Source organism: Aphanomyces invadans (assembly GCF_000520115.1).
Source record: "Aphanomyces invadans strain NJM9701 unplaced genomic scaffold supercont1.1, whole genome shotgun sequence".
In the NCBI taxonomy this organism is placed as follows: domain Eukaryota; phylum Oomycota; class Saprolegniomycetes; order Saprolegniales; family Verrucalvaceae; genus Aphanomyces; species Aphanomyces invadans.
Window position 1 is genome coordinate 340,397 of NW_008580146.1, and position 21,852 is coordinate 362,248.

General features: G+C 55.8%; 8 protein-coding genes across 10 annotated transcripts in view; 4 read left to right on the forward strand and 4 right to left on the reverse strand.

The window, feature by feature from the left end:
* Positions 1 to 1,673, forward strand: part of H310_00099 (hypothetical protein) — a gene marked incomplete at both ends in the record, with an annotated part of 2,634 nt that extends 961 nt beyond the window's left edge. Inside the window, 3 exons of the mRNA XM_008862735.1 lie at positions 75 to 492; positions 542 to 764; positions 824 to 1,673. Coding sequence (XP_008860957.1) covers positions 75 to 492; positions 542 to 764; positions 824 to 1,673 — 1,491 coding nt within the window. The remainder of the gene's footprint in view (positions 1 to 74; positions 493 to 541; positions 765 to 823) is intronic.
* Positions 1,674 to 2,053: 380 nt separating this feature from the next.
* On the reverse strand, positions 2,054 to 5,104 carry H310_00100 (AGC protein kinase). Its single transcript, XM_008862736.1, has 8 exons — positions 5,015 to 5,104; positions 4,844 to 4,954; positions 4,222 to 4,786; positions 4,084 to 4,164; positions 3,799 to 4,012; positions 3,172 to 3,749; positions 2,838 to 3,111; positions 2,054 to 2,782 (listed from the first exon to the last, which is right to left on the reverse strand). Exons 1-8 carry the CDS (start codon positions 5,026 to 5,028, stop codon positions 2,154 to 2,156), a joined length of 2,466 nt encoding a protein of 821 aa, XP_008860958.1. The 5' UTR covers positions 5,029 to 5,104; the 3' UTR covers positions 2,054 to 2,153.
* Positions 5,105 to 6,108: 1,004 nt separating this feature from the next.
* Positions 6,109 to 7,545, reverse strand: H310_00101 (hypothetical protein). Its single transcript, XM_008862737.1, has one exon. The coding sequence runs from the start codon at positions 7,478 to 7,480 to the stop codon at positions 6,380 to 6,382; it is 1,101 nt and encodes a 366-aa protein (XP_008860959.1). The 5' UTR covers positions 7,481 to 7,545; the 3' UTR covers positions 6,109 to 6,379.
* A 236-nt stretch (positions 7,546 to 7,781) lies between these two features.
* On the forward strand, positions 7,782 to 9,417 carry H310_00102 (hypothetical protein). The gene is made up of 7 exons (XM_008862738.1): positions 7,782 to 7,903; positions 7,949 to 8,195; positions 8,242 to 8,304; positions 8,358 to 8,477; positions 8,528 to 8,710; positions 8,752 to 9,044; positions 9,090 to 9,417. Exons 1-7 carry the CDS (start codon positions 7,802 to 7,804, stop codon positions 9,363 to 9,365), a joined length of 1,284 nt encoding a protein of 427 aa, XP_008860960.1. The 5' UTR covers positions 7,782 to 7,801; the 3' UTR covers positions 9,366 to 9,417.
* A 171-nt stretch (positions 9,418 to 9,588) lies between these two features.
* Positions 9,589 to 15,006, reverse strand: H310_00103. 2 transcript variants are annotated; one of them, XM_008862739.1, is made up of 13 exons: positions 14,863 to 14,995; positions 14,308 to 14,813; positions 13,539 to 14,258; positions 12,253 to 13,473; positions 12,042 to 12,173; positions 11,884 to 11,987; positions 11,752 to 11,835; positions 11,509 to 11,696; positions 11,208 to 11,464; positions 10,816 to 11,097; positions 10,375 to 10,758; positions 10,068 to 10,253; positions 9,612 to 10,022 (listed from the first exon to the last, which is right to left on the reverse strand). In XM_008862739.1, the coding sequence occupies exons 1-13, from the start codon at positions 14,993 to 14,995 to the stop codon at positions 9,732 to 9,734; spliced, it is 4,488 nt and encodes a 1,495-aa protein (XP_008860961.1). In that variant the 3' UTR covers positions 9,612 to 9,731. The 2 variants fall into 2 exon arrangements, with proteins under 2 accessions (XP_008860962.1, XP_008860961.1); XM_008862740.1 differs by having other exon boundaries at positions 9,589 to 10,022; positions 10,068 to 10,758; positions 14,863 to 15,006.
* Positions 15,007 to 15,158: 152 nt separating this feature from the next.
* H310_00104 (hypothetical protein) lies at positions 15,159 to 15,811 on the reverse strand. The gene has a single exon (XM_008862741.1). The coding sequence runs from the start codon at positions 15,755 to 15,757 to the stop codon at positions 15,188 to 15,190; it is 570 nt and encodes a 189-aa protein (XP_008860963.1). The 5' UTR covers positions 15,758 to 15,811; the 3' UTR covers positions 15,159 to 15,187.
* A 1,596-nt stretch (positions 15,812 to 17,407) lies between these two features.
* Positions 17,408 to 18,617, forward strand: H310_00105. Of its 2 annotated transcripts, none has more exons than XM_008862742.1 (7): positions 17,408 to 17,520; positions 17,567 to 17,691; positions 17,744 to 17,806; positions 17,862 to 17,927; positions 17,977 to 18,018; positions 18,070 to 18,266; positions 18,326 to 18,617. In XM_008862742.1, the coding sequence occupies exons 1-7, from the start codon at positions 17,430 to 17,432 to the stop codon at positions 18,441 to 18,443; spliced, it is 702 nt and encodes a 233-aa protein (XP_008860964.1). In that variant the 5' UTR covers positions 17,408 to 17,429; the 3' UTR covers positions 18,444 to 18,617. The 2 variants fall into 2 exon arrangements, with proteins under 2 accessions (XP_008860964.1, XP_008860965.1); XM_008862743.1 differs by having other exon boundaries at positions 17,977 to 18,009.
* Positions 18,618 to 19,441: 824 nt separating this feature from the next.
* H310_00106 (hypothetical protein) lies at positions 19,442 to 21,761 on the forward strand. Its single transcript, XM_008862744.1, has 5 exons — positions 19,442 to 20,370; positions 20,441 to 20,503; positions 20,660 to 20,841; positions 20,893 to 21,117; positions 21,172 to 21,761. Exons 1-5 carry the CDS (start codon positions 19,523 to 19,525, stop codon positions 21,333 to 21,335), a joined length of 1,482 nt encoding a protein of 493 aa, XP_008860966.1. The 5' UTR covers positions 19,442 to 19,522; the 3' UTR covers positions 21,336 to 21,761.
* Positions 21,762 to 21,852: the final 91 nt, after the last annotated feature.

Genomic DNA, 21,852 nt, shown 5'->3' on the forward strand with positions numbered 1-21,852 from the left:
TTCCCACCACGGCATCGACATCCACGACCCAAGACAAGGTACATGCCGCGCCGTCGACGCTCTCGTTCACGCAGACCGAACGTATATTTGCCGCGAAATCCACGACCGAATTGATTCGTGCGTACGCTGTCTTCCAAACCTGTCAGATTCCGTTCCTTGTTCGCAACAGTCAAGCCATGATCAATGCGTCGTACAAAGTTATGGGCAAATCCATCACGGACTGGGCTCTCAAGAAGTCGTTTTTTGGCCACTTTTGCGCTGGTGAAAACGCAAGTGATATTCAACCTGCCCTTAAGCGCTTGGAATCCGCGGGCATCGGCGCTATCCTCGACTATGCTGCCGAAGCCGATGTCGAAGCTGAGAAAAAGACCCAACTGGACGGTGTCAGTTCCAACGATTTGCAGGCCCGTACCTACGACTATGAAGATGAAGCGATGTGCGACGCCAACATGAAAATTGCACTTCAAGCTATCCACGACGCTCCGACTCATGGTATGTTTGTCCACAGTCGTGGGACTTGTGGCTAACAAAGGGCTTGCAGGTTTTACCGCTATCAAGTGTACTGCGATGGGCAAGCCTGAACTTCTCCAGCGCATGTCGAGCATTCTTGTGGAAACCCAACTGCTCTTCCATTCGTTGGATGGCCCAGTGAGCCGCGCCAAGAAGAGCTATGTTGACCGCCTCGTGGACTTTCCGACGTTCAAAACTGGTATCAAGAGCGCTGGTGCGACTTTCTCTGAAGAAGAATTGGACGCTCTCTTCCGGTAGCCTCGTGCATTCATTCGTTTGCTCTTCTTGAAAAGCTCATTTTCCTTCCTTGTAGAGCCCTCGACGTGGAACATGACGGCATGATCGACTACATCGACTGGGTGAGCTACCTCAATCCGATGGACTTGACGATGGGTCCGTTGACGCGATTCCTCAAAGTCGATCCGCTGACCCCCGAAGAAATCAAGCAAGTGAGTCAAATGATGTCGCGCCTTGAGACTTTGGCCGCCGCCGCATCTGCCGCCAAGGTCAAGCTCATGATTGACGCCGAGCAAACGTACATGCAACCCGCGATCGATCACGTCGTGTTGAACCTCCAACGCCGCTACAACACAGAAGGGCGAGATACGATCTACAACACGTTCCAGTGCTACTTGAAGGACTCGAGCGACCGCGTCCTCATCGACCTGGAGCGTGCCGAGCGTGAAAAGTTTCAGTTTGCGTGCAAGCTCGTCCGCGGCGCGTACATGATCCAAGAGCGCAAGCGCGCTTTGGACATGGACTATGCGGACCCGATCCATGCCAACTTGGAGGCGACCCATGCAAACTACAACTCGTTGGTCGAGCTCCTCTTGGTCCGCAACCACCGCACAAGCTTCATGGTGGCGAGCCACAACGAAGAAAGCGTCAAGAAGACGGTCGCGAGTATGGACGCGCTCAAGATCCCGCGCCTCGGCGGCGGAGTCTACTTTGGTCAACTCCTCGGCATGTGCGACCACATCTCGTACACGCTTGGCGCGGAAAAGTACCAAGTGTTCAAGTATGTCCCGTACGGCCCTGTGGACGAAGTTTTGCCGTACTTGATCCGACGAGCCCAGGAGAACTCTGGCATGATGAAGGGCGGTGCGGCCAAAGAACTCGGGCTCCTCTCGACCGAACTCAAGCGACGACTGGGCTTTGCCTAAGGTCCGCATTTCGATCGGACGAGCGATAGCCCCAACACGAATGTTATATTTAATTGCCCGGATTGTGGAGTTTATCCGCCTCCACTCTTCCGACCCCTTGGACGCCTTCCTTGACCCAGCATCCAGTGACCAGCAAGTTCAGCCCGTGATCGATCTCATATCCTGCTGTCTGCTGCCGCCTTCCCAACTTGTTGTGCACTGCACATGCCAGTCGAATCACGTATTCCAGTCGCCCACACCACGCTGTCTTTTCAAATAGCTTTGGCGGCGTTCATCTGCACAACCTGGCGCGAGCCACCCTTTGTCGCGACGGCCACACTGCGACCCATCGGCGCGCGCACATGGAGTCCATTTGCACATGGAGGTTCCATGTTTGGGAGGATGCTGAGGCATCATCATAGCCATCCAGATTTTGCTTGCGCCTGGTCCATGGAGAGGATGACGCGGCGGACTGACGGGAGAACGCGTGACTCTTAATTATTACAACGACGGTGGGGTTCGCATGAGGTCGCCTTCGAGTCCTAAATCCCCGTCAAACGTAAACCCCTGAAACGTGTACGACATGTTTCGAAACGTGTTGCCACGTCCGGCAAATTTGGTGCTGCCGCCGTAAACTCCGCTGTCCTTCGGTTCGGACGACGGGTTTGTCGTGTCGTCGCTCGGCGTGGCGCACTCGTCTTCCATCGCCAAGTGCACCGGCATTTTGGTAAAGTCGTCTTCAAAGTTGACCGCGTCCAACGGGTCGCTAAACTGACACGGCCGGAACGGCGGCTCGACGTCCCGATTCAACAGCGCTTCCCACTCGACCCCAGCAAAAAACGGATGCGACAGCACCTGGGTGGCCCGGAGGCGCTGGGCTGGATCCCGCTCAAGCAGCCCCGCGATCAAGTCCATGGCTTCGACGGACATGCCGGGGGGGAACTCTAACGGGGACGACCGCAGGCGACGATACAACTCTTCGCGCTCGGTTGTGTACCACGGCGGCCGCCCCGTGAGGAGTTCGTACAGCACCATGCCAAGGTTCCACCAGTCGACGGCATTTCCGTGGCCTTTTTTGTTGAGGATCTCGGGTGGCAGGTACTCGGGGGTCCCGCACATCGTGTTGGTGCCTGGAATGGCGTCGTAGTCAGCACACACGGGTGGTTTCGATACACGGCGACGTACCGTCGAGGCGGTTTGAAATCCCTTGTTTCGCCAGGCCAAAGTCGGCCAGTTTGACGTGGCCATCCACATCGAGCATGATGTTTTCGGGCTTCAAATCGCGGTACACAATGCCATGTTCGTGCAAGTGGACAAGGGCGAGGGATATCTCGGCCGCGTAAAACTTGGCCACGGGCTCGGGAAAACAGCCGAACCGACTGAGGTGAAAAAACAAGTCGCCGCCAGGACAGTAGTCGAGGACGAAGTAGAGCTGCGTGTCGGACTGGAACGCGTAGTGCTAATCATGTCGTCACCCGTGGCGTGAGATGGTCACGGACGCCATCCCAACGCTACGTACCAGCCGCACGATGAAAGGATGGTCAATAGAGCCCAGCACGTTCCGTTCGGTGCGTGTGTGCTCCACTTGATCTTTTTGCACGACCGACTGCTTGGACAGGATCTTCATCGCAAACAGCTCGTTCTGGACCTTTTTGCGGACGAGCAGGACCCGGCCAAAGCTGCCTTGGCCGATGAACCGCAGCGGTTCAAAGTCTTTCGTCGACGGTTTATGAACCGGCGCCGCCGGGATGCCGCTGCTTCCATAACACGGCTCAATTTCCCGCGTCGGTATGCCTTTCCGCAGCGTCCCGGTCGAAAGGGACCCACCCGGTCCCATATCGGCATACGACGATGACTTGGATAAAAAATCCAACCCGTGGTCGACGCTGCGGCCTGCCATCCTCTTTTGCTTGGTCGGTTCCGTCTGGTGGAGAAAGAGCGTCGAGTGGCGCGATGCCATCGAGGTGGTTGTGGAGCTGGCTGCGCTACCCGACCGCGTCAGCGACCGGCTGTGCGACGACTGGGGCGGCGTCATTTGAAGCGCGGCGAACAGGGATGACTTGGTGTCGGGGTCGTTGTACGAAAATCCTCGTGTGCCTAGATGCGAGTGTCCATGATGTGCGCCAAGAACGTTGCGAGTGCGGACCTGTTTCGAGAGCAGGGGGCTGGTTGGCCTCTTTGGTCAGGAACATTCGGACGGTGGGCGTCATCGCGGGACTGCACTGCGACGTTCCAGCTGGAATCGCCAGCACGAGTTTGAGCCACGCTTCGAGGTCCCCCTGTCGTTTTCGCAAGAACGCCATGTCGAAGGAGCGGCGAATGCTAAGTTGTCGCGACGGCAGGGATGGGGTCCGGTGGCCCTAATGCGCCACACCAAACCGTTCCATGTGAGATGGCCATGCATGAAGTTCGAGCACGGCACCGCACGCACCTGGCTTTTCAATTGACCCGCCAGTTGCTTGAAGTCGTGGTACCGCCGATAGACTGTCCACCGCTTGTTGTTAGCCAAACACTAGGACGACGCCGTGACAAACTGTCGAGCAGTGGAAGGACCAAAGGATTTGCGTACCTCGACCTCGAGTCGAAACACAACATACGGCCGCGATGATAACGACGACTGTTTGGGATCTTTGGCGCCGCTCGCGAGCGAGTGACCGGAGATTCGAACGAGCTGGCCTTGCTCGCCTGGAGGTATATACACTGTGTCGGGGACCGCTTGCGTCTGGACGGTCGAGTGCTGAAAGTTGAGCATCCACTGTTTTTCGTAGAAGTCTCGCTCTTCGTCGGGTTGGGCGGGCCGCTCGTCTTTGGGCACTATCGTCGGTGTCGACAACCGCGGCGTTGCCGCCACGACACTGACTTCGTTGTCGGTTATGGAGTCGGTGAGGGGCATGCTGCTGCGGTCGCTGTTGAGCGCAGCCGTGCTGCTACGCTCGCTGATGAGCGCGGATCGGGTGCTGTCGGGAGCATACAGGCTTCGTTCGCTTGTGAAGGAGGCGCGGTAGTAGTCCTCGGCAGGGGAATCCACCGACGCCAGGCTCAAGCTCGACATGTGCCGGGTCATGTCACCTAGGATGCCGTTCGGGTCGTGGAGTGGTGGCACGACGTCGTTTCGATAAAAGTCGTCGAGGACTCTGGGCGTGGGTGAGATCCTCCACACACACGTGAATGTGGCACCAACGACGACTTACATTGGTTTCGAGTACAGAATGTGCGAAGTAAACATGTTGGTCGTCGCATGCTTCCCGACGGGCGGGTCGCTCTGGGCCGGAACACTCGTCGACGCTTTGCGCTTGGAATGACTAGGCCATGGCATCGCTCATGTTATCAACTGACTCACGTGGGTGGTGCTGCGCACATACCTATGCATCGTCATGTGTCTGCGCCACCTTCGGCGGTGTCTACAGTAGTGGGAGCCTTGGCCCGGCAAGTAACGGAGAACAGGCGCGGACGCTGGGATGAAACGCCATGCCCAAGCACGTAAAAACAGCCAGTCGACGTCATGTAAGCCGTGGTATTGGAAAAATATAGGCATCGTGAAACGTGGCCAATACATTATACTTAGACGCACACCGACTCCATCTGCTTGGAAATTTCAATTCTCGTGACGTACCTCTTCAGCTGTCTGAGCCTAGACACTCGGCACGAGAAGTTGAAGACGCCCGTTGACACTTTCCCGTCCGCTGGCGCGGCACTCGCGGCGGACAAGACAGCGCCGTCCAACGACGAGATCGGTGGCACGACTCGTTGCCCACCTCTCGGGATACGAGGGGAGACTTTCGTCGATGGTCGTAGTGCACTGTATGACGAGGTAATGCCGACGGTAGTAGCTTGGGACTCAGACGGAGGGAGGGACATGCCACTTTCGTTGGCGAGCGCGACTGCGGCAACGAGACAACCCAGTCGCGACCGTGGGCGGGCGGACGCATCGGGCAGTCGCACGGTAGGGTCCTGCGTCGTGAGGTTTGCGCGCCGCGCCTTTTGCTAGCACCCGGCACGGCGAGGACCACGGTCTACGGTGTGTGGGTCCGCACTATTTTGAACTCGATCCATGTTACACGCGGCAGGTGTAACACGCTGACGTGAACACTCGGCATGGAAATCAAAAGCGCCCCGCCCTTCCTTCGCCTCCTCCCGGCGCCTGGATTTTCCAAATTGTTGAAAAAGGTGGTGTTGTGTGCCGGCACAACGCGGTGGGCTGGCATGGAGACCTGCTTTGCTCTGCACCTCGTTCCTCGTCGCAGCCTCGCCTGGGTGATGCCGTCATCGAGAGACATGTCGACTTTCGCAAGTGTGAGAATTTTACGTACTTTTTTCAAAAATGCACCCCAACTCCCCGAAAATGTCGAAAATATTCCCATTTTGGACAGATCCTTTGTCCGACGCCACGGCACGACGGAGGGGATGTCTCTCCCACTTAGTCGCGGCGCTGCCCACAGGAGCTAGACGTGCCTGTGTACGCTATGGGTCGGCGTCCCAGCATCGTTGACAAGTTTACTGAATTGTGCTCGCCATACAACGCACACAACTCACTTGACTCGATGGCATGAGGTTGTTCCACAAGGTGCCCCAACCACGGCAACCACCACGATCTCTCGATGCAATACGTGTGCCGATGGAGGCTAGTGTCGATTTCATCGATTGCATCGGGAGCTCGGGCCAACGAGCGTCCGCGCGACAAGTGTGAGGGAGAGGCAGACCAAGTCGATGCGTGCATTGAATCGATGTTACTCTTTGTTGCGTTGGTTCAAGAAGGACTCGGACTCTTCCGGTGCGAGGGTGATGTCTTGGATCGAATGAGCGCTCTTGTGGCCTTCTTCCATGTGCCGGTCAGAGTTGGCCTTGTCGGACACGATCGCTGGGGGCGGCGCCGCGAAATGGAAGCGCGAGTCGCCGTACACAAAGACGGATATCACGACGAGAGCTCCGCCAAAGTAAAACAACGGCGGCGACGTCGTGTGGAATAAGTAGTTGGCCAGCAAACTGCTCAACACGAGCGACAGTGCAGTCCCGAAATTCTTGACCACGTTGTCCGAGTACCGGACGACGGCAGCGATGATCAGGCCGCCGCACGCTTGGAGCCCAATCACGCCGTACGTAAAGTGGTTGTATCCATCGAAGAACGAAAACGTGGGGGTCGTGAGCCCCGAGTGGGCAACGCCGACGCCGGTGGCGGCCACGGAAATGACGGCCAGTTGGATGTTGGTCTTCCACAGTGGATCGATCGGATTCGGAAACGTCTGGTGGGGCTTGTGGGTTTTCAGCACCATTTCGAGGTAAGCGGCCGCGATCCCCGAGTTGAGCGCGAGGCCAAGGACCATTGCAATGCCAATGAAGCTGCTCGATGCAGCTTTGTCCGAGTTTGACGACGACGTAGGGCGTGCCGTGGAGCAAATCGCGACACCGACCATGAGCGCGACCATGGCGATCCACTGGACAAGGTTAAAGGATCGCTTAAGGAGAAGTACCATGAAGAACGCGGTCGTGACGATCTTGAGCTGGTACACGACGTTGTACGTGGCGACGTCAATGTAGTCGTACGAGAGCAGCGCGACGGTGTTTTGGCCAGCATACAAGAGAGCGAGAAAGATCATCTTCTTGAATCCTTCGCGGTCCCCAAACACTTCACGGCGGACGCTTGCGATGCACTCGCCGACGCTTCCCTTGGTCACAGTGACGGCGAGCATGCACAGAACAAACTTCAATGCCTCAATCAGCATGACCGCAGACGTGGCATTGTACTTTGAGCCCCGAGAGTACTTGGTCACGATGCCGAGGAGGGTGTTCTGCAGCACCAGCAGCACGAACGATACCACCTTCAGGTCCATCTCGGATGACTCGGCCAAGCGGGATGGAGGAGACAGCAAACGTTTCTGAACTCTCGACGAGTTCGTGATATAGAGAATCACTTATCAAATTCGTGATGAAGCATTTTTCATTTATCGGTTTACATGCATATTTTAAAAACATTGCTGCTGAGTAAATGAATTTCCACAATTGTAACTCCGGGGTGAATCCATCATTTTCATGCCAATGCGCCAATCACCACCCTCCACCGTGCAATCGGCGGACACAAGAAGATAAACAAGGATTCATTTATTATTCATGAGCCCATAGTGCAACCGACGATGACGGTTTCAAGGGTGCCAATGCGAGGAACAGACGCAGCCCGCGGCGACCTCGCGCGGGTCGTCAAGCCAACGCAAGCACTTCGACTCATTCTCGATGCAGTGTCTATACTTCTCCAATCGGTTGGTGGGTATGCATTCAGCACTGGCCGTTCACGCTCGACATAGGATGCGCCTGGAGGCAGCGCGCTCACGTCCTCTCAAGTGATCGACCTCCTCCTCCATGCTGGCGATGAGACTCTGTCATCTTTGCATTCGTACGACACTTCAAAGATTTCTGCCAACGTCCACGACAAATTATGTGCTTTGTTGCACCACGAGCAGTTCGATGCAGCGTCAGCCTCGTTGGAAGCTGGTCCCGTGGTCGACGACATCTGCGCTTCCCTAGCAGCGATTGAAGAGCGCTTAATCCACGGTACAAAGTCCTTTACGCTCCTTTTCGCGTGAATCACGTTGTGTAGAGCACATGGAACAGAAGCGCACGCTCCCGACAACGTCATTCTGCATTTGTGTCGACGGCAGTCGTGCGTTCGATTCATCATTGTAGGTCACACAAGTGACCTAGCCATTCGAGTAGGAATCGCCCGCCTGGCATGCGAGGTGGGCGTGTCGCTGCGCCGTCAAGGTGTGGTGCATGTATGCTGCATCGACGAATTCTCCACGGAATCGCGCTACGCACCAGAGTTCATTACGTCAGGTTCGCCAGACCTCTCTTTCCACACTGACCTCGGCATCTCCAACGAGTAGACTTCACCGCGCTGTGCCAGCAGCAAGGCGTTCCCGGGACCAAACTTGTCGTCCGGGCGCAATCACAACGCCTGACGCAATCCACCATCACGTCGCAGCTCCTGGAGCTTCGAGAGTCGTGCCAAGCTGACTTTTTGGTCGTGGGGGCAGTCGGGACCAAGGGTCCACAGCCAGCTCAACTCGGTAAAGTTCCATCGATGTTCTGTCCTTGATCCGTGTTGCAGGAAGCAACACGATGCGCGCCATCCGAGGCAGCCCCGTTCCCGTCATCGTCGTCCCCCCCGTTCCCTCGTCGTATCCAACATCATCGCACGCTCCTCGAGTCTTTGTCGTCGCCATGGACAACGCGCCCATCTCGTCCACGTGCTTTGCGACGACCCTCAAGCTCCTAAAGCCACACGACCGCCTCCATATCGTACATGTCGAGATTCCGCCGCACCCTCTCGCGGTCGAGTCGTCCGACCAATTCGCTGCGACTTTGGCACCGCTGTACACGGCCAAGCTCGCAGCGGCCGAGGTTGCGCCCCATCCCTTCTTATTCTTGATGGATCACGTCGACTAGGTGGTCGGCGTGGTGGACGTCGTCTCGCACTCCCCCGGCGCCACGGTCGCCGAGCAAGTTCAAGAGTACTTGGCACACGCGCGCGCTCAGTTTGTCGTGTTTGGCTTGACAGGAGAGACTCGACTCGCCCGAAGAGCGTCGGCCACCTATCTCCCTACCAACGGGAGTGAGCCAGTGGCTCCCGCGGCGACCAGCTCGACGGGCGTTCCAGTTGGTCGCGTCGCATCCAGCCTCCTCCTGTCGCCGCGTTGCGTGCTAGTCGTTTGTAAAGAATAGTAGGAAAGCGAGTCATTTGTAATCGGCCTTGCCCAGGTGCCTCCTTGCGATATCTTTGTTGAGATCTCGTTGCCTTCAACTGAGTGAGTGTGCAGCCTTGTCCACGGGCAAGTGACCGATGGCTTGAACTAACCAACGGTGTGCATGGTGTGTGGTCTTCCCGCAGGACGCGACATCGCTTGCTGACCAAGCGCCCGCTGCTCATATCCACGACGATGGTATTGCACATGCACGGACCATTTTCAATCGAAGGAGTGTAGCTGTTATGCTCATCGAACAGGAGTGCATCAGCTCTCCCTGGCAATCATGAACGACTCGTTGTGTTCAGCATAACTTTTCTCGTCGTTGGGTACACAACGGGGTCGTCTATGGCGCCACCCGTCGACTTGCCAGGAGCCGCTGCTGCGTGTAGTTCCAGAGCAAGATGGCGCCGCTCACATGGACGTTGAGCGACCGAATGACGCCCATCTGGGGAATTTCAACACACAAATCGACGGCTTGGAGAATGTCGACAGGGATCCCTTCCTTTTCGTTGCCTAGCACGATGACGCACCGTTCAGGAAAGGCAAACGTTGACAGGCACGCGCTGCTGCTTGTTTGCTCGAGGGCCACGATCGTGTACCCGACTTGCTTCATGCGGCGCAAGTACGGTCGCACCTACGAATCGTCATCACACAAGAGTGAATTGCGATTGAGTTGTACATTTGCCGGCGGCACTTCCTCCATGTCGACCCACTTGTTGGCCGTGACACTGATCTGACGAAACAATATGTCCTGCGTCATGCTTGCACTGGGAATCAAGAGCTTGGACGCATTGAAGATCTCGCACGTCCGGGCGAGCCCCGCCACGTTCGGGATCTTGTCAATGAGGCTCGCACACACAATGACCTAGAACAGCACGCAACAAGCCGTCCGTGAGCAGTGCCTTCCCGACGATTCGTAGTCATGGTGGCTCAACAAGTCAACTGTTGAGCCAGAATTAGCGGGACTGGCACGACTCGTCTCGTACCGGTTGGTGGCGCTGGCGCCTCGCGTTGACTTGCTGGTCGCGCAGCGTTTCGGCCTGGGTTTGTGCCAGTAATTCGTCCAAAAATGCCGTTGCGTTCGGGTCAATCTTTCGTTGGACAATTTGGTCATGGGAAACGGAAGCGTCGTTGGTTCCTGCGGCCGTCGGCAGCGCCACGTCATCTTGCGACGAGGTCACTGACGGAAATAATTGAAGACTCCCCGCGACGGTGGACTGGTACTGTCCCCCGTGGTGGCGATCTTCCTTGAGGAACTGGGCAAACGACGCCGACAGACTCTCCTTGATCTGTTCCACGATCGACACTGGCACAATTTCGTCAAACTCGTTCAGCGTGCCGCCGAGCAGACCAGCCAGCGTGCACTCTTTCTACTCCCGCCACATCCATTCGTCATGCCTCCATGGTCGAACTGAAACTCGTACTACCTCGGGCTGAAACGATGCCATTTGGTCGGTCTGTCGGCGAAACATACGCTTGCACTCTTTGTTGGTGCTCAAGTATCGAAGCGTGGGCTGGAGGAATGCCACTCTGGACGCAGTCGCTTCGTGGGACAAAAAGTATGGCAACAGCGTCAGTGCCACGAACTGGACAATCGTCCGAGTGTGGCCGTGAGTCGAGTTAAGCCAAGGCACCATGAGCAAGAGCGTATCCAAGTGGAGTTGGGGCGTGTCGTCCACCGGCAAGAGTCGCAGAGACACCGACGCCACCTACACGCCCCCCCGTTCCGATTTGTCAGTACAATTTCCCGCTTCGTGGAAGAACGACAAAGGGGGTTTGAATCCCATGAACCCATGTCCACGATGGCGCAGCAACGTACCAACAGCAACGACGCTGACAATTGCGGCATTAAGTGGACATTACCGAGCAGCTTTTGCACATGCGGAAACGACGATGTTGGGAACGCGACGGCAACGCGCATCGCAAAGAGCTCGATAAAGTACCGAATCTGAGGCAAGTTGTGGTTCAAGAACGATTTGTGCCAGAACAAATCGTGAATGGCGTCGACTGTGTGTGGTTGGATATAGCGGCTGAGGACGCACAGCGCTTGCCAGCTGCGTAGTTGCCGTCCAAATCCTTTGACAAAGTCATAGCTATGCATGGAACGCATCGAGGAATACCTTCGCTGTTGACCATCTGTGGCGTTTGATACTCGGGTTTGAGCTGCAGCTCCAACAAAGCGATCGTGAGCTTCTCCAACAGGCCGTGGCACGCGACCGGGGCATCTTCCAAAAACGCGAGAACAACAAACCGCACGTATCGTTCCTTGAGTGCGACAGCCGCAGAGTCTGCTTTCAAATATACCATCCTGTCCAGTTGGTCCGTCAATGGGTACGTTTATGCCGAGTGCACCATCGACATACTGTTCTTTGGCGTCGACCGTGGGCTCTTTGTACAGGAGCAGTGCGACGATCTCGTCCACGTACGGTTCCGCGCTCTTGGGACACCTTCACAATCCACCCTCAGTGTTCCTGGTAAGAGCGGCGTCGTCGTACCGGCGCCACAAATTGCACAGCGTCGTGGCCACGTGATACAACACGTTCGGTCGCCGACCTCCTTCGCCAAACTTGGTCCATTTACGAAACCACGACTTGAGCGTCTACTCGACAAACGCGGATGAATGGGTGCGCGGGGAAACTGGCAGTCCACGTACATCAACTAGGGGCATCAAACGCGGCTGAAACACACACTGGATCACAGCCAGCGTCAACGAGTTGGGCTTGCGTGAATCCGAGTAGGCAGCCCACACTTGAGAATATACGTCGTCCAAGTGGATTTGTTTGTCCTACGAGGCAGCACAAAACACGTCAAGGTGAACACAGTCAGCGTCAAATCAGGTGCCACACGTCCATGGCGCGGCGAACCTCGTCCGTGGGCAAGTTGAACACAGTGTACGGAAGGACCACGCGAATTACGTGCACCATGTGCTGCAGCACCAACGGGTCGTTCCCGGCCGTTGGAAGTGCTTCAAGAACCGAGTCGAGAAGTGTCTGGAGCAATGGGGGTGGCAACGCCCAGCATGTTGACAGGACTGACGACAACACCGTGTACTTGGCTAGGACAAACTGTTGCGTGGACGTCGTTCGCGTGGGGTGGTTGTGGTTCGCTGGTTTGCCAGGCGAGAGTTGGAGAAGGTGCGGGACTAGCACTTGCGGGTCAAATACCGACAGCGAGTCCATGAGGAACGGTGCCTCTGTCGCGATCAATTCCAGGCACTGGATGGCAAATCTTGCTTCATGCTGGGAGACAATGTCGACCGAAGCGAGGAGGGTGGCAAGGGTTTCGTTGAGAGCGTGTCCTGCGGTGCAGTCTCCTTGAGTTTGCATGGCGTACAATGCCATGTGGGTCACGACGTATGCCATCGCAAGCTGATCCGGCAAGTCGTCGGCGTGCATGGCAGGAGTCGAGTTGGGTGAACAAGATGGAAAGGCTAGGGCTAACCCCTCGGCAAAATATGTAGCTGGAAGGAGGGCGGTGATGGCGTCCTTTTCCCCGATAGTTGGAAGTTCACGGTGTAGCTGCTGGTAAAATTGGCACACATGCGCCTTCAATGGCGTCGACGACAACATAGGCGCCAGGGCTTCTTGCGTCGACAGCGGCGAGCATAGCACAAGACGCGTGAGAGCGGCTGTGCTTAGTGTTGGCGCTGAAGTTGCGTCAAAGTACGACGTGAGGGCGTCTTGCACCATAGGTTGGATTGGCGCGAGGTAGCTGGTAAACTCTTTGCGATGGACGTGAATGTGATCGACGGGGAAGAGCAACAGATACCGCGCCAGGACGTCCAGCGGCAAGGACTCGGGCGGAACAGTGAATGCAAACAGAATTCGTTCCAAGACGGGGACGAGCACCTTCATGATTTTTGGAAACGACTGCAAGACATGTGCATGAACAATGTAGCGGAGGACGCGGAGTCCCTCTGCGTCCAGAAGATGGCAAGACAGTGGCTCGAGGTCGCCAAACACAGATAGCATGGCCAACAACGCGTCCGGTGAGTTGCCACGGGTCGAGTCTCCGAAAATGGCGGCCTGGATAGCGTGCAGGTACGTCAGCAGCGACATACCATTGTTTCCATCGGCAGTGGCGAGCTACAGGCCAACACATAACGGTCGTTAAGTGCATGCGACTCATTGGGGGTGTCATTGGAGTGTACTTGAAGGAATCGAGAGCAAAAGATGATGGTGGTCACCCGGACTTGATACTTTTCGTGTTTGAACAGGAACGGGTCGTTCAGAGCAGGAAAAAGCGCTGTCAAGACGAACGGGATGACGTCGGGGTGGATGGCCATCGCCGTCGCCTTCTTCTGCCATGTCGACACGGCAACGGCCATAAAGTCGACCAGGGTAATGCGGCGCACGACAGGGTTGTCGTGGTGCCAGCAGCGTTGGACAATGCCTTGAAACCAGTCAAACTGTAGCGGTGCCGTGAAGAGGCAACAAGCTTCATGCTTATCAGTCGATGAAGCCATGACTGTCGTGAGCTCGATGAGGGACGCAATGCTAGACCAGACTTGTTCGAGTAGATGTTGTTCATGATGGAAATGCACGATTTCAAACGCATGGATAAACGTCCCCCACGACGCATGGACTAGGGATGGGTCGCCTCTGGCCAACGCAGAACGCAGCAAATGGAGCGCCATCTTGCGAACGACTGTCTCCGAATGCTGGAGGCCGACGCGGACGATCGCATGGAACGGTGACGCAGTGTGGAGGTCAGGTCCATGGGGAAAGAGTTCGCAAAGCATCAGCAATGAGTCCTGCAGCGTTGACTGCTGCCACGAGCGCAAGATATACGTGGACAAGGATGACGCAATGGCAGCATCGAACTTGATCAACTGCGGCACGACTGACCCAAGAATTGCTTGACGGAAGCTCTAAAGTCGAGTGAGGATTCGTGAAGTCGGAGGCATGAAGATGTCGAACCGTCAAGTCAGGTGACGTGATGATGGAAGTGCAGAACTCAGTCATATGTTCGATGAACGAAGGTGACACAACGTGGTGTTGGAAAAGGAACTCCACCACATACCCCAACCACGTGGGGTCGGCGAGCGCGGTTGCATCATGCTGCTGCGAAGCTGACAGTACTGCGCGGGCAAATTCGTCGACGATTTTTGTTCGCAGAGTCTCCCACCACGCGGTATTTGTCGAAGGTATCAACTCCAACGCGTGCAGAAGAAGTTGTAGCGTGTCGTTTGCAAGAGCACGCGCGGTCGTAGGTTGAAGCAAGAGTGGAAAGCACACGTTGAAGACCATGTCGTAGATGGGCTGGGTCACGTCGTCTACTCTGTCTCGAGCTATGTCCAAGCATTGCTTCACAAGGGCAAGCGATAATCGCGCAAACGACACTTCGTCCATGTTCATGGGGTTTTCGTCAAGATGGAGCAGTGTTGAGATCACTGTGCCCGTCTTACACAGAGTGACAACATCATCTGACACGGTTGTGAGTAGACGGTGTGCGCCTCAAGAGTTGCAGCCTACCAACATCAATGGACGAAACAAGGCCCAGCGCAAGAAGATCGTATTCGTCGGAAGAGGAAATGCCCCGCCGCAAGCACACAGCATGCGCCGCCTTCACCTTTGCCGCCCACTCTTCGCGGTTTGAAGTTGGCATGTTGATTGCTCTTCAAGTGAAAATGGCTGGTACGTTGAATCATCCGGAAAAGCACTTCCAGGTATCCGAAAATCTATGGATTATCCGGACGAATCCAAAGCGATGCGCGGGGCGGTGTTGGCTGAGGAAAACGTGCCGGCGATTTGGACGGATGGCAGCAGTCTGAAGGCTTAAGATAGAGTTAGATTAGGATTACCGGTGCAGCACACGAGAATTGTCTGAGAGAGACATGTGCTGCGGCGTGCTCGTCTCAATTGGTGTCAATACTTCAGTAGTTTGCCCTTCTTGTCCGGGCTGCTTAGACCGTCCTTGGTGCATTTCGAGCAAGGGGGGTGAATGCACGCTTCCAACGAATCGCCGCACATTTCGCCGTTTGTATGCGACGTATATCATTCCCATCACGAGCAAGGCAAACATGACGATGGCAACATAAACGGCCGCCCACGGCTGGCATCCCCTCGCGTCGTCGCACGTGTTGATGGTGCCTTGGCGCTTCGACCAATCTGAAGTCCCGTTTATCGTGTTTGATGGCCAATCGTCATTGTGCTTGTCGTTTGCTGGGGGCTGCGGGTTTCCCTGTGTTTGTGTTGGAATCGGTGGCACTGTCGTGGGAAGAATCGTGGTGGTGGCATTGACGATCCTTTGTTCGGGTGCGTCTGTCGTTGTAGCATTTGTTGGCGCTGCGGTGTCTTGTGCGTGCACGGGCCGACCGATGCATGCGTAGAGCAAAACGCCAACCACGGCAACTCGTCGGAGCTTCATCGCTGTCGAAGCACTTCTGACAACCACGGCATGGAGTTGGAGCACGGGACGATCCCACGTGTGTTGGTTCTCGCGCTGGCCATAAAAACAATTCAATTTATCAACAAGGTATTTGTATGGAATAAAATTTAGATTTGTTCCACAGCTCCATTTGCTGTCGGCAGCTCAACGCGTACGACGTGTTTAAACAAGCATCGAGTCGGGACAACTTCCAGCTTTAGAATTCGTTTCCATGTTGTTTTTATTCGAAAAACGTGTATAAACGTACGCGTTATTTTGTTGATCTCGGATATGGGTTCAGAAACGAACTCCCCGAACAGATCGAACGAACGCTGCGGGTGCGGCGCGCTGTCATGCAGATGGCGTTATGGAAGTTGGGGTGCGCGCCCCAGAGCACGAGCCTTGATGACAACGACGTCGACCACAGGCTACGTGAGTGATCTCCGTCAGCTATGCTTCGGTCGTTGTGGAGGTAGGTGCCAACTTCAGAAATTGAACGAATTGCCACGGTTGGGCTGCGTGCGCTGAGCGCAAACGCATCGTACAGATGCCCTGACCCAACTCAAAATGCTTGCAGAGGGCTCAATCGAACTGGTCGGGGGCGGTGTGCACATTTTGGGAAGGGGAGTCATGCATAGGGAAGCGCACAACAGGACTCGTGTACTCGAGCTTTGTTGGGGCATGAGTTTATGTGAGGGGGGTACTGTCGGCGAGTATTTCTGCGGCTCATTACCACACTGGATGCATAACCATCAGCACGTGATCGAACCACACAGAATGAGGTTATGTGGGTAGGACATAATGAGACAGGGCCACGTTAACGCCACTTAAACGAAGTGCGGGCCGTAGCACTCATGCATGCACGCTCTGCAGTAGCGTCGACAGTCCCAGGAGTCATGGAAGAGCCCGACGACCGCCGCCGAGATACCACATGTTGGACAACAGTCCACCGGAGTTGAGGGAGGCTCGTGCCATGGGCCATGATGATCTGGCATTTGACTCTGGGGAGAGTAAAGCATTGGGCCCTCAGGGACTTGCGGCATTGGACGCAGTCGCCGCACTAGCCACCCACCTGTACAGCATGCAACCGCGAGAACTCCAGCGACAATCAAAACAGCAACAGGCATGCGAAGGGGGCTGGGCATTATGCGGGGAAACGAGGTAGCAGTGGGAGATAAAGGGAAGGGGGCTCGGATTGTGTTGTTTGTTTCCTCACACGACGAGATGGGTTTGGCTCGCCTCTCGTGTGGTGGACAGCAAGTCGCAGGCATCGAAATGTTGCTCAAACGTGGGAGACATGCCATGACTGCAGCACCTGGAAGCGCTCCGCAATATGACCCGTTGAGAAGAGAGGGTTGCGGACCTGGGGAGGCTCTGTTCAATCTGGGGTTGAACAAGGTGCTGTTCGTCGCGAAGACACCAGGGACTCCCTCGAAACTGACGTAAGCCGCGGCAACAATGGCGCACTGACGTGCCAGTGCCACCCACCTTGCTTGCGCATGCATGAAGTGCACAGTCCGATGGAGGTACATCCGCTTGAATTGCCAGGTCGCCGCCGCCACTTCCACCGCTTCTACACGCTGTCGTCGAATCCCCTTCAATTGCACACTTTATACTGTCTCACCATTGCTCAAAAGTTGGTGATATATTGTGTGTTCCGGATACAGTTTGCATGGCTCAAAGCGCCGCCGTCAGACTCGCCGCCGCCGCTCCGCCATCCATGTTGCGCTCGTCGATGCAATCAACCTTCCGCGCATTCTCCAGTGAGCCCAACATGTCATATTAACAACGCCTGATGAACTCGACTAGCTCGAGCATCCCAGGCGCGTACCTTCCCTCAGTTCACTGTGTATGGCAGCGACGCCTTGCTCCAATTGTCGCCGATTGCACCAGTCTACACGAATGCCGGATCATACCTGAAGCTGAAACGAGGGGTATGTACTCTTCCACTAGGTTGTTCCAACTGCATGGATTGCATGATCGCAGGGCTCGCTCATGTTGACGTGGTGCAAGAAGACTTCGAGCGGCTACAACTACCAGGAGAAATTCGTGAGTTGTCTTTTCCATGGGGTGGGTGTTTTGACATTATGTGCGTATGCTATAGTACTTCGCGCTCACTCCGACGGAGATCGGCGCGCTCTTGAACTCGCTGGATGACCGCGCGCCTCGGGTCGTACTCGCCATGACGTAGTGCAACGTTATATTGACATCCCTTCTAGTTCTCCCTCGTCCACTCCCCAAACGCCAACGCGGTACCTTCGGTACCCGTGACCAGAGTCCCTTCAACCGCGCGCTAACCCCGGCAAGTGTAGACTGGCGACACTGCGACCAAGGTCCTTGCAGTGGAATACCAGCCTGAACACCTCAAAACCGTGTTCGAATACGGCAGCAGCAACGATCGCGCCGCCGTCGCTTTGTCCTCTGGCGAAGTGCGCGTATTCAAAGAACTCCTCCAGTACTCGATTCCGTACTTGTACGGGTTCCACTCGACGCTCGCGAATGCCGACCCGTAATGCGCACACATGTCCAAACAGTCGACATGATAGTTCCTGATGGGTTTATGCGTAGTGCCATCGAGTACGACGGCAACGGAGCGGCATCATTCACTGGCAACTCGTCGACGTCTCGGCAACCTGCGTACAAGCCGCGCACTGGTGGAAGCGGAGGGGCTGATTGGCCCTTTTAACATCTCGAGGTCGCAACGTGCCAGGCCGACTCGGTCGGTTGCGGAACGTGTTCTAAAGCAAGACCGTTTGATTTTTCGTTGTCATGGTTGCATTCCTCAAGGCATCGCGGATACACGCCCGCGGACGGTATGCGCCGTGGGCATTTCAATGGTGTATGCGTGGGATGGCGCGGAACTCGACAAGGGACCTGGCAGTCCCGACAAGTGGGCATCCATGATGTTGTGGCGTATTATAGGGCAATGTCATTTCAACACGCGGCGATGGTCAAGCACCGCATGTGTACCAACCGATCCATGCCCAGCATGCCGTTTGCATTCGTGCCGCACCTTCGGGTTAGCATCCACGAGCCCGATGGATCCGCCGGCCATCCTCGCAAGAATTATGGGCAAAAGATCAGTATAAAATACATGAGGAAATTCATTTTGACAGGTAATTCGTCCATAGGGCCATCTTGTCGAACTCTGCCTTGACTCCCGTCAGGACGCAGCTGCGGCATTGTCACGGCACGACGGGAGATTCAAGCTGTATGGTGCTGGACAATGACCTGGCAAGTGGCAGCACCTTAGTGGGTCGCTTGACCCTCTCGTTGGGGATTTCTTGAAGTAGTAGCATGGATGAGAAGCGCAGCGGCGAATTCTGCGACATGCAACCTCTAAAACTCGATATTCCCCCACTCGAGTACACAAAGGAGGTCTCCATCGCGCGTCTTCCAGCCATGCTTGGCACCTCTCCCAGTTCTCGTGACTTCCATTCGTTCGTCATATTGTCATGCTAGTGTGTGTGGAAGGCTTGACATAGCATCGTGTGCCGGCTGCCGCTGTCGCAGCCAAAGCGTTGGCAGAGCATAACCGAGCGGTGAATTCACGCCCCAATTGGAGTTTCAACCGCCGCGAACGCGTTAAAGCCACTTGTTCCGCGGTTGGTCGTGCGTCAAAATAGCACGTTAAACCCACGTTTAACATTTTGTCGCATTAAAACGCCATTGTACCTCGCGATAGCGTGGCGACACTTGGGCACTCGACGGGTCCACAGACCCAAACGTAGAGGGACAGGCGAGGAAGACTAGTGAACAAGCCGCATGCAGCTCATCGTGGACGTGCCATTCCTAGCCGACGGCGAGGTCAACATGGTCTGGGACCTCAAACACACCATCTTCCTTGCAATCATTGTGTACCTGTGCAGCGGCTTCGTGATGACAACCCTCGTGTGGGCTGTCACGCTTCTTCTCGCTCTTGTCGGGTATTGGCTCTTTGTGCGGAGCGGCGACTGCGTGCTGGAAGACGATGATGCAGCATCAGGATCGACGAAGGATCGTGCAACGCTTCCCGACGATGCAATTGTCGTCGCCGGCGGTACGGGCAAAATCGTGGGAACGACCTCCGGCCATGGCGGGAACCCCAAACGCTTGTTCTACTCGCTGAGCATCGTACCAACCGCAGGATTGCCGTGGACCATCGAACGTAGCTACAAAGAGTTTCGAGCGCTGTACCATGCCCTGTATGTTGCAGACACCCACAACTGCCGACGCAATGTGTCGTTGCTGACCAACCAGTCGAACAACGATCACGGGCGTCACTTGCCAACGCCGCCGCCATTTCCCAAACGCGCGGCCTTCCGAGCGTTCGTCAATCAAGCAAAACGCACCGAGGGGCTCGCAGCGTTCCTGCAGTTCCTGGTGCAGGACGACCAGTTGGCAACGAATCCGCTCGTTGTCGAGTTTCTCGGCGCCCACTCGCCGCTAAAACGCGTCCAGAAACCTGAACCAGCGTTGCCATCGGTGCCATGGATTAGTCCTCTGCACACGGAGGCGGAAGACGAGGCGCTGACGGCACTGACGCCCGAGGAACGGTCCATAGTTGACGATGTCCATGCAGATGCAATCGCGCTCCACGATGCCCTCCTGGCTCGTCGGATTGTCCTCCTGAGGTACTGCATGCGAACGTCGACCACGTGCCCCCATGACGCCGTCAAACTCCGCTGTTGCATGCCGTGCTAGATACATCTCGAACCAAGCGTGGGAAGTTGAAGCGGCCAAAGCACGAGTTCACCGCGCTGTCGAGTACGTTGACGGGCCGAGTTGTTGATTGTCATGCACGCCCTTTGAATGGCATTGGCGATGGATCGATTCTACCCGCGTCCTGTGGCACGGTGTGGCGGGGGCTGGTTTCGTTCACAGCTTCGCGCGCACGACAGAGCCTGATCGCGTGTGTTGTAGATGGCGCCAAGCGTCGTTGCCGTCGTTTGACCGGGCGGTGCTGCGAAACGAACTGCACACGGGTAAAATGTACCTGGCCGACTTTTGGGACTCCAACTTGAATGCAATCGTCATCGTGCGACTGCATTTGGAGAATTCGTTTCCGCAAGCCAACTATCTCGTGAATGCCATGTATACGATGGGTGGGGCCGTTCGCCATGACTGCCATGGACGTGATCGAAGCAACTTTGTAGAGCGCGCTCTCCTGCACTGCTCGCCCGTGCACCGCGTCACGATCGTGATCGATTTTTCCCAGTGGCAGTTCAAGCACGGCCCAGAACAAGGCATCTTTTTCAAGTTTGTCAAGATGATGGAGGCACAGTACTTGCTCCACGTCGACCGCGTCGTCCTCTTCGACTTGCCGTGGTACATGACGCAAGGTTTCAACGTGATGAAGCCGTTCTTCGACCCGGTCACTCGTACGTCGTGACGTTTCATGGCGATGGTGGATTTCACGGCGCGTGGGGGAGTAGGCAGCAAGTTCGTGATGGCCAAGTCGACGGACCTGGCGCCCATCGAGACAGTGGTCGACACAGCCCGACTACTGCAGCACGTTGGTGTCGGCGCGACCTTTCCTTTTGACGTGGACACGTATTTGAGCTCTGTCCATGTTTCAGCGAAATCGCCGCCCCAGTGAAACCCAATGGAATCCCATCGATCGATTCAAGATGGCGGGCCGTCGCCATGAGGATAGGTCGCATGAAAAGGGTGTGCGACCGCCGGCGCCCTCGATTCATCGATTCCTCGAGCTCGCGTAAAACCAAACACCGACACTTCCTGCCGTGTGCTCACTGAGGCGACTGCATTCGACGCCATTGTCTACCTGAACAGATTCCTGGCGCTAGACGCTCGGACCTTCGTGCGATCTGGCAAGGCGTCGACTTCGTCGAGCAAATTATCTTTGGTACCTAAAGTGTGCGCCAAAAAGATAGGCCACACACTTTTCGTGTGTTTCCTCAAATTGGCGCGTGTTGCATTGTTCAACTCGTCATGGTTTCACCTACCTGGTCCATGATTTCTCTTTCTAACATGTAAGCTTGACGAATATCATTCCACGATAGAGAGTTTCAATATCTGGCAATATGCTGATATATGGGATGAAGAAAAGATAGGCCACAAGTCACAATTTCTCAATTCAGCTTAGAGATCAGTGC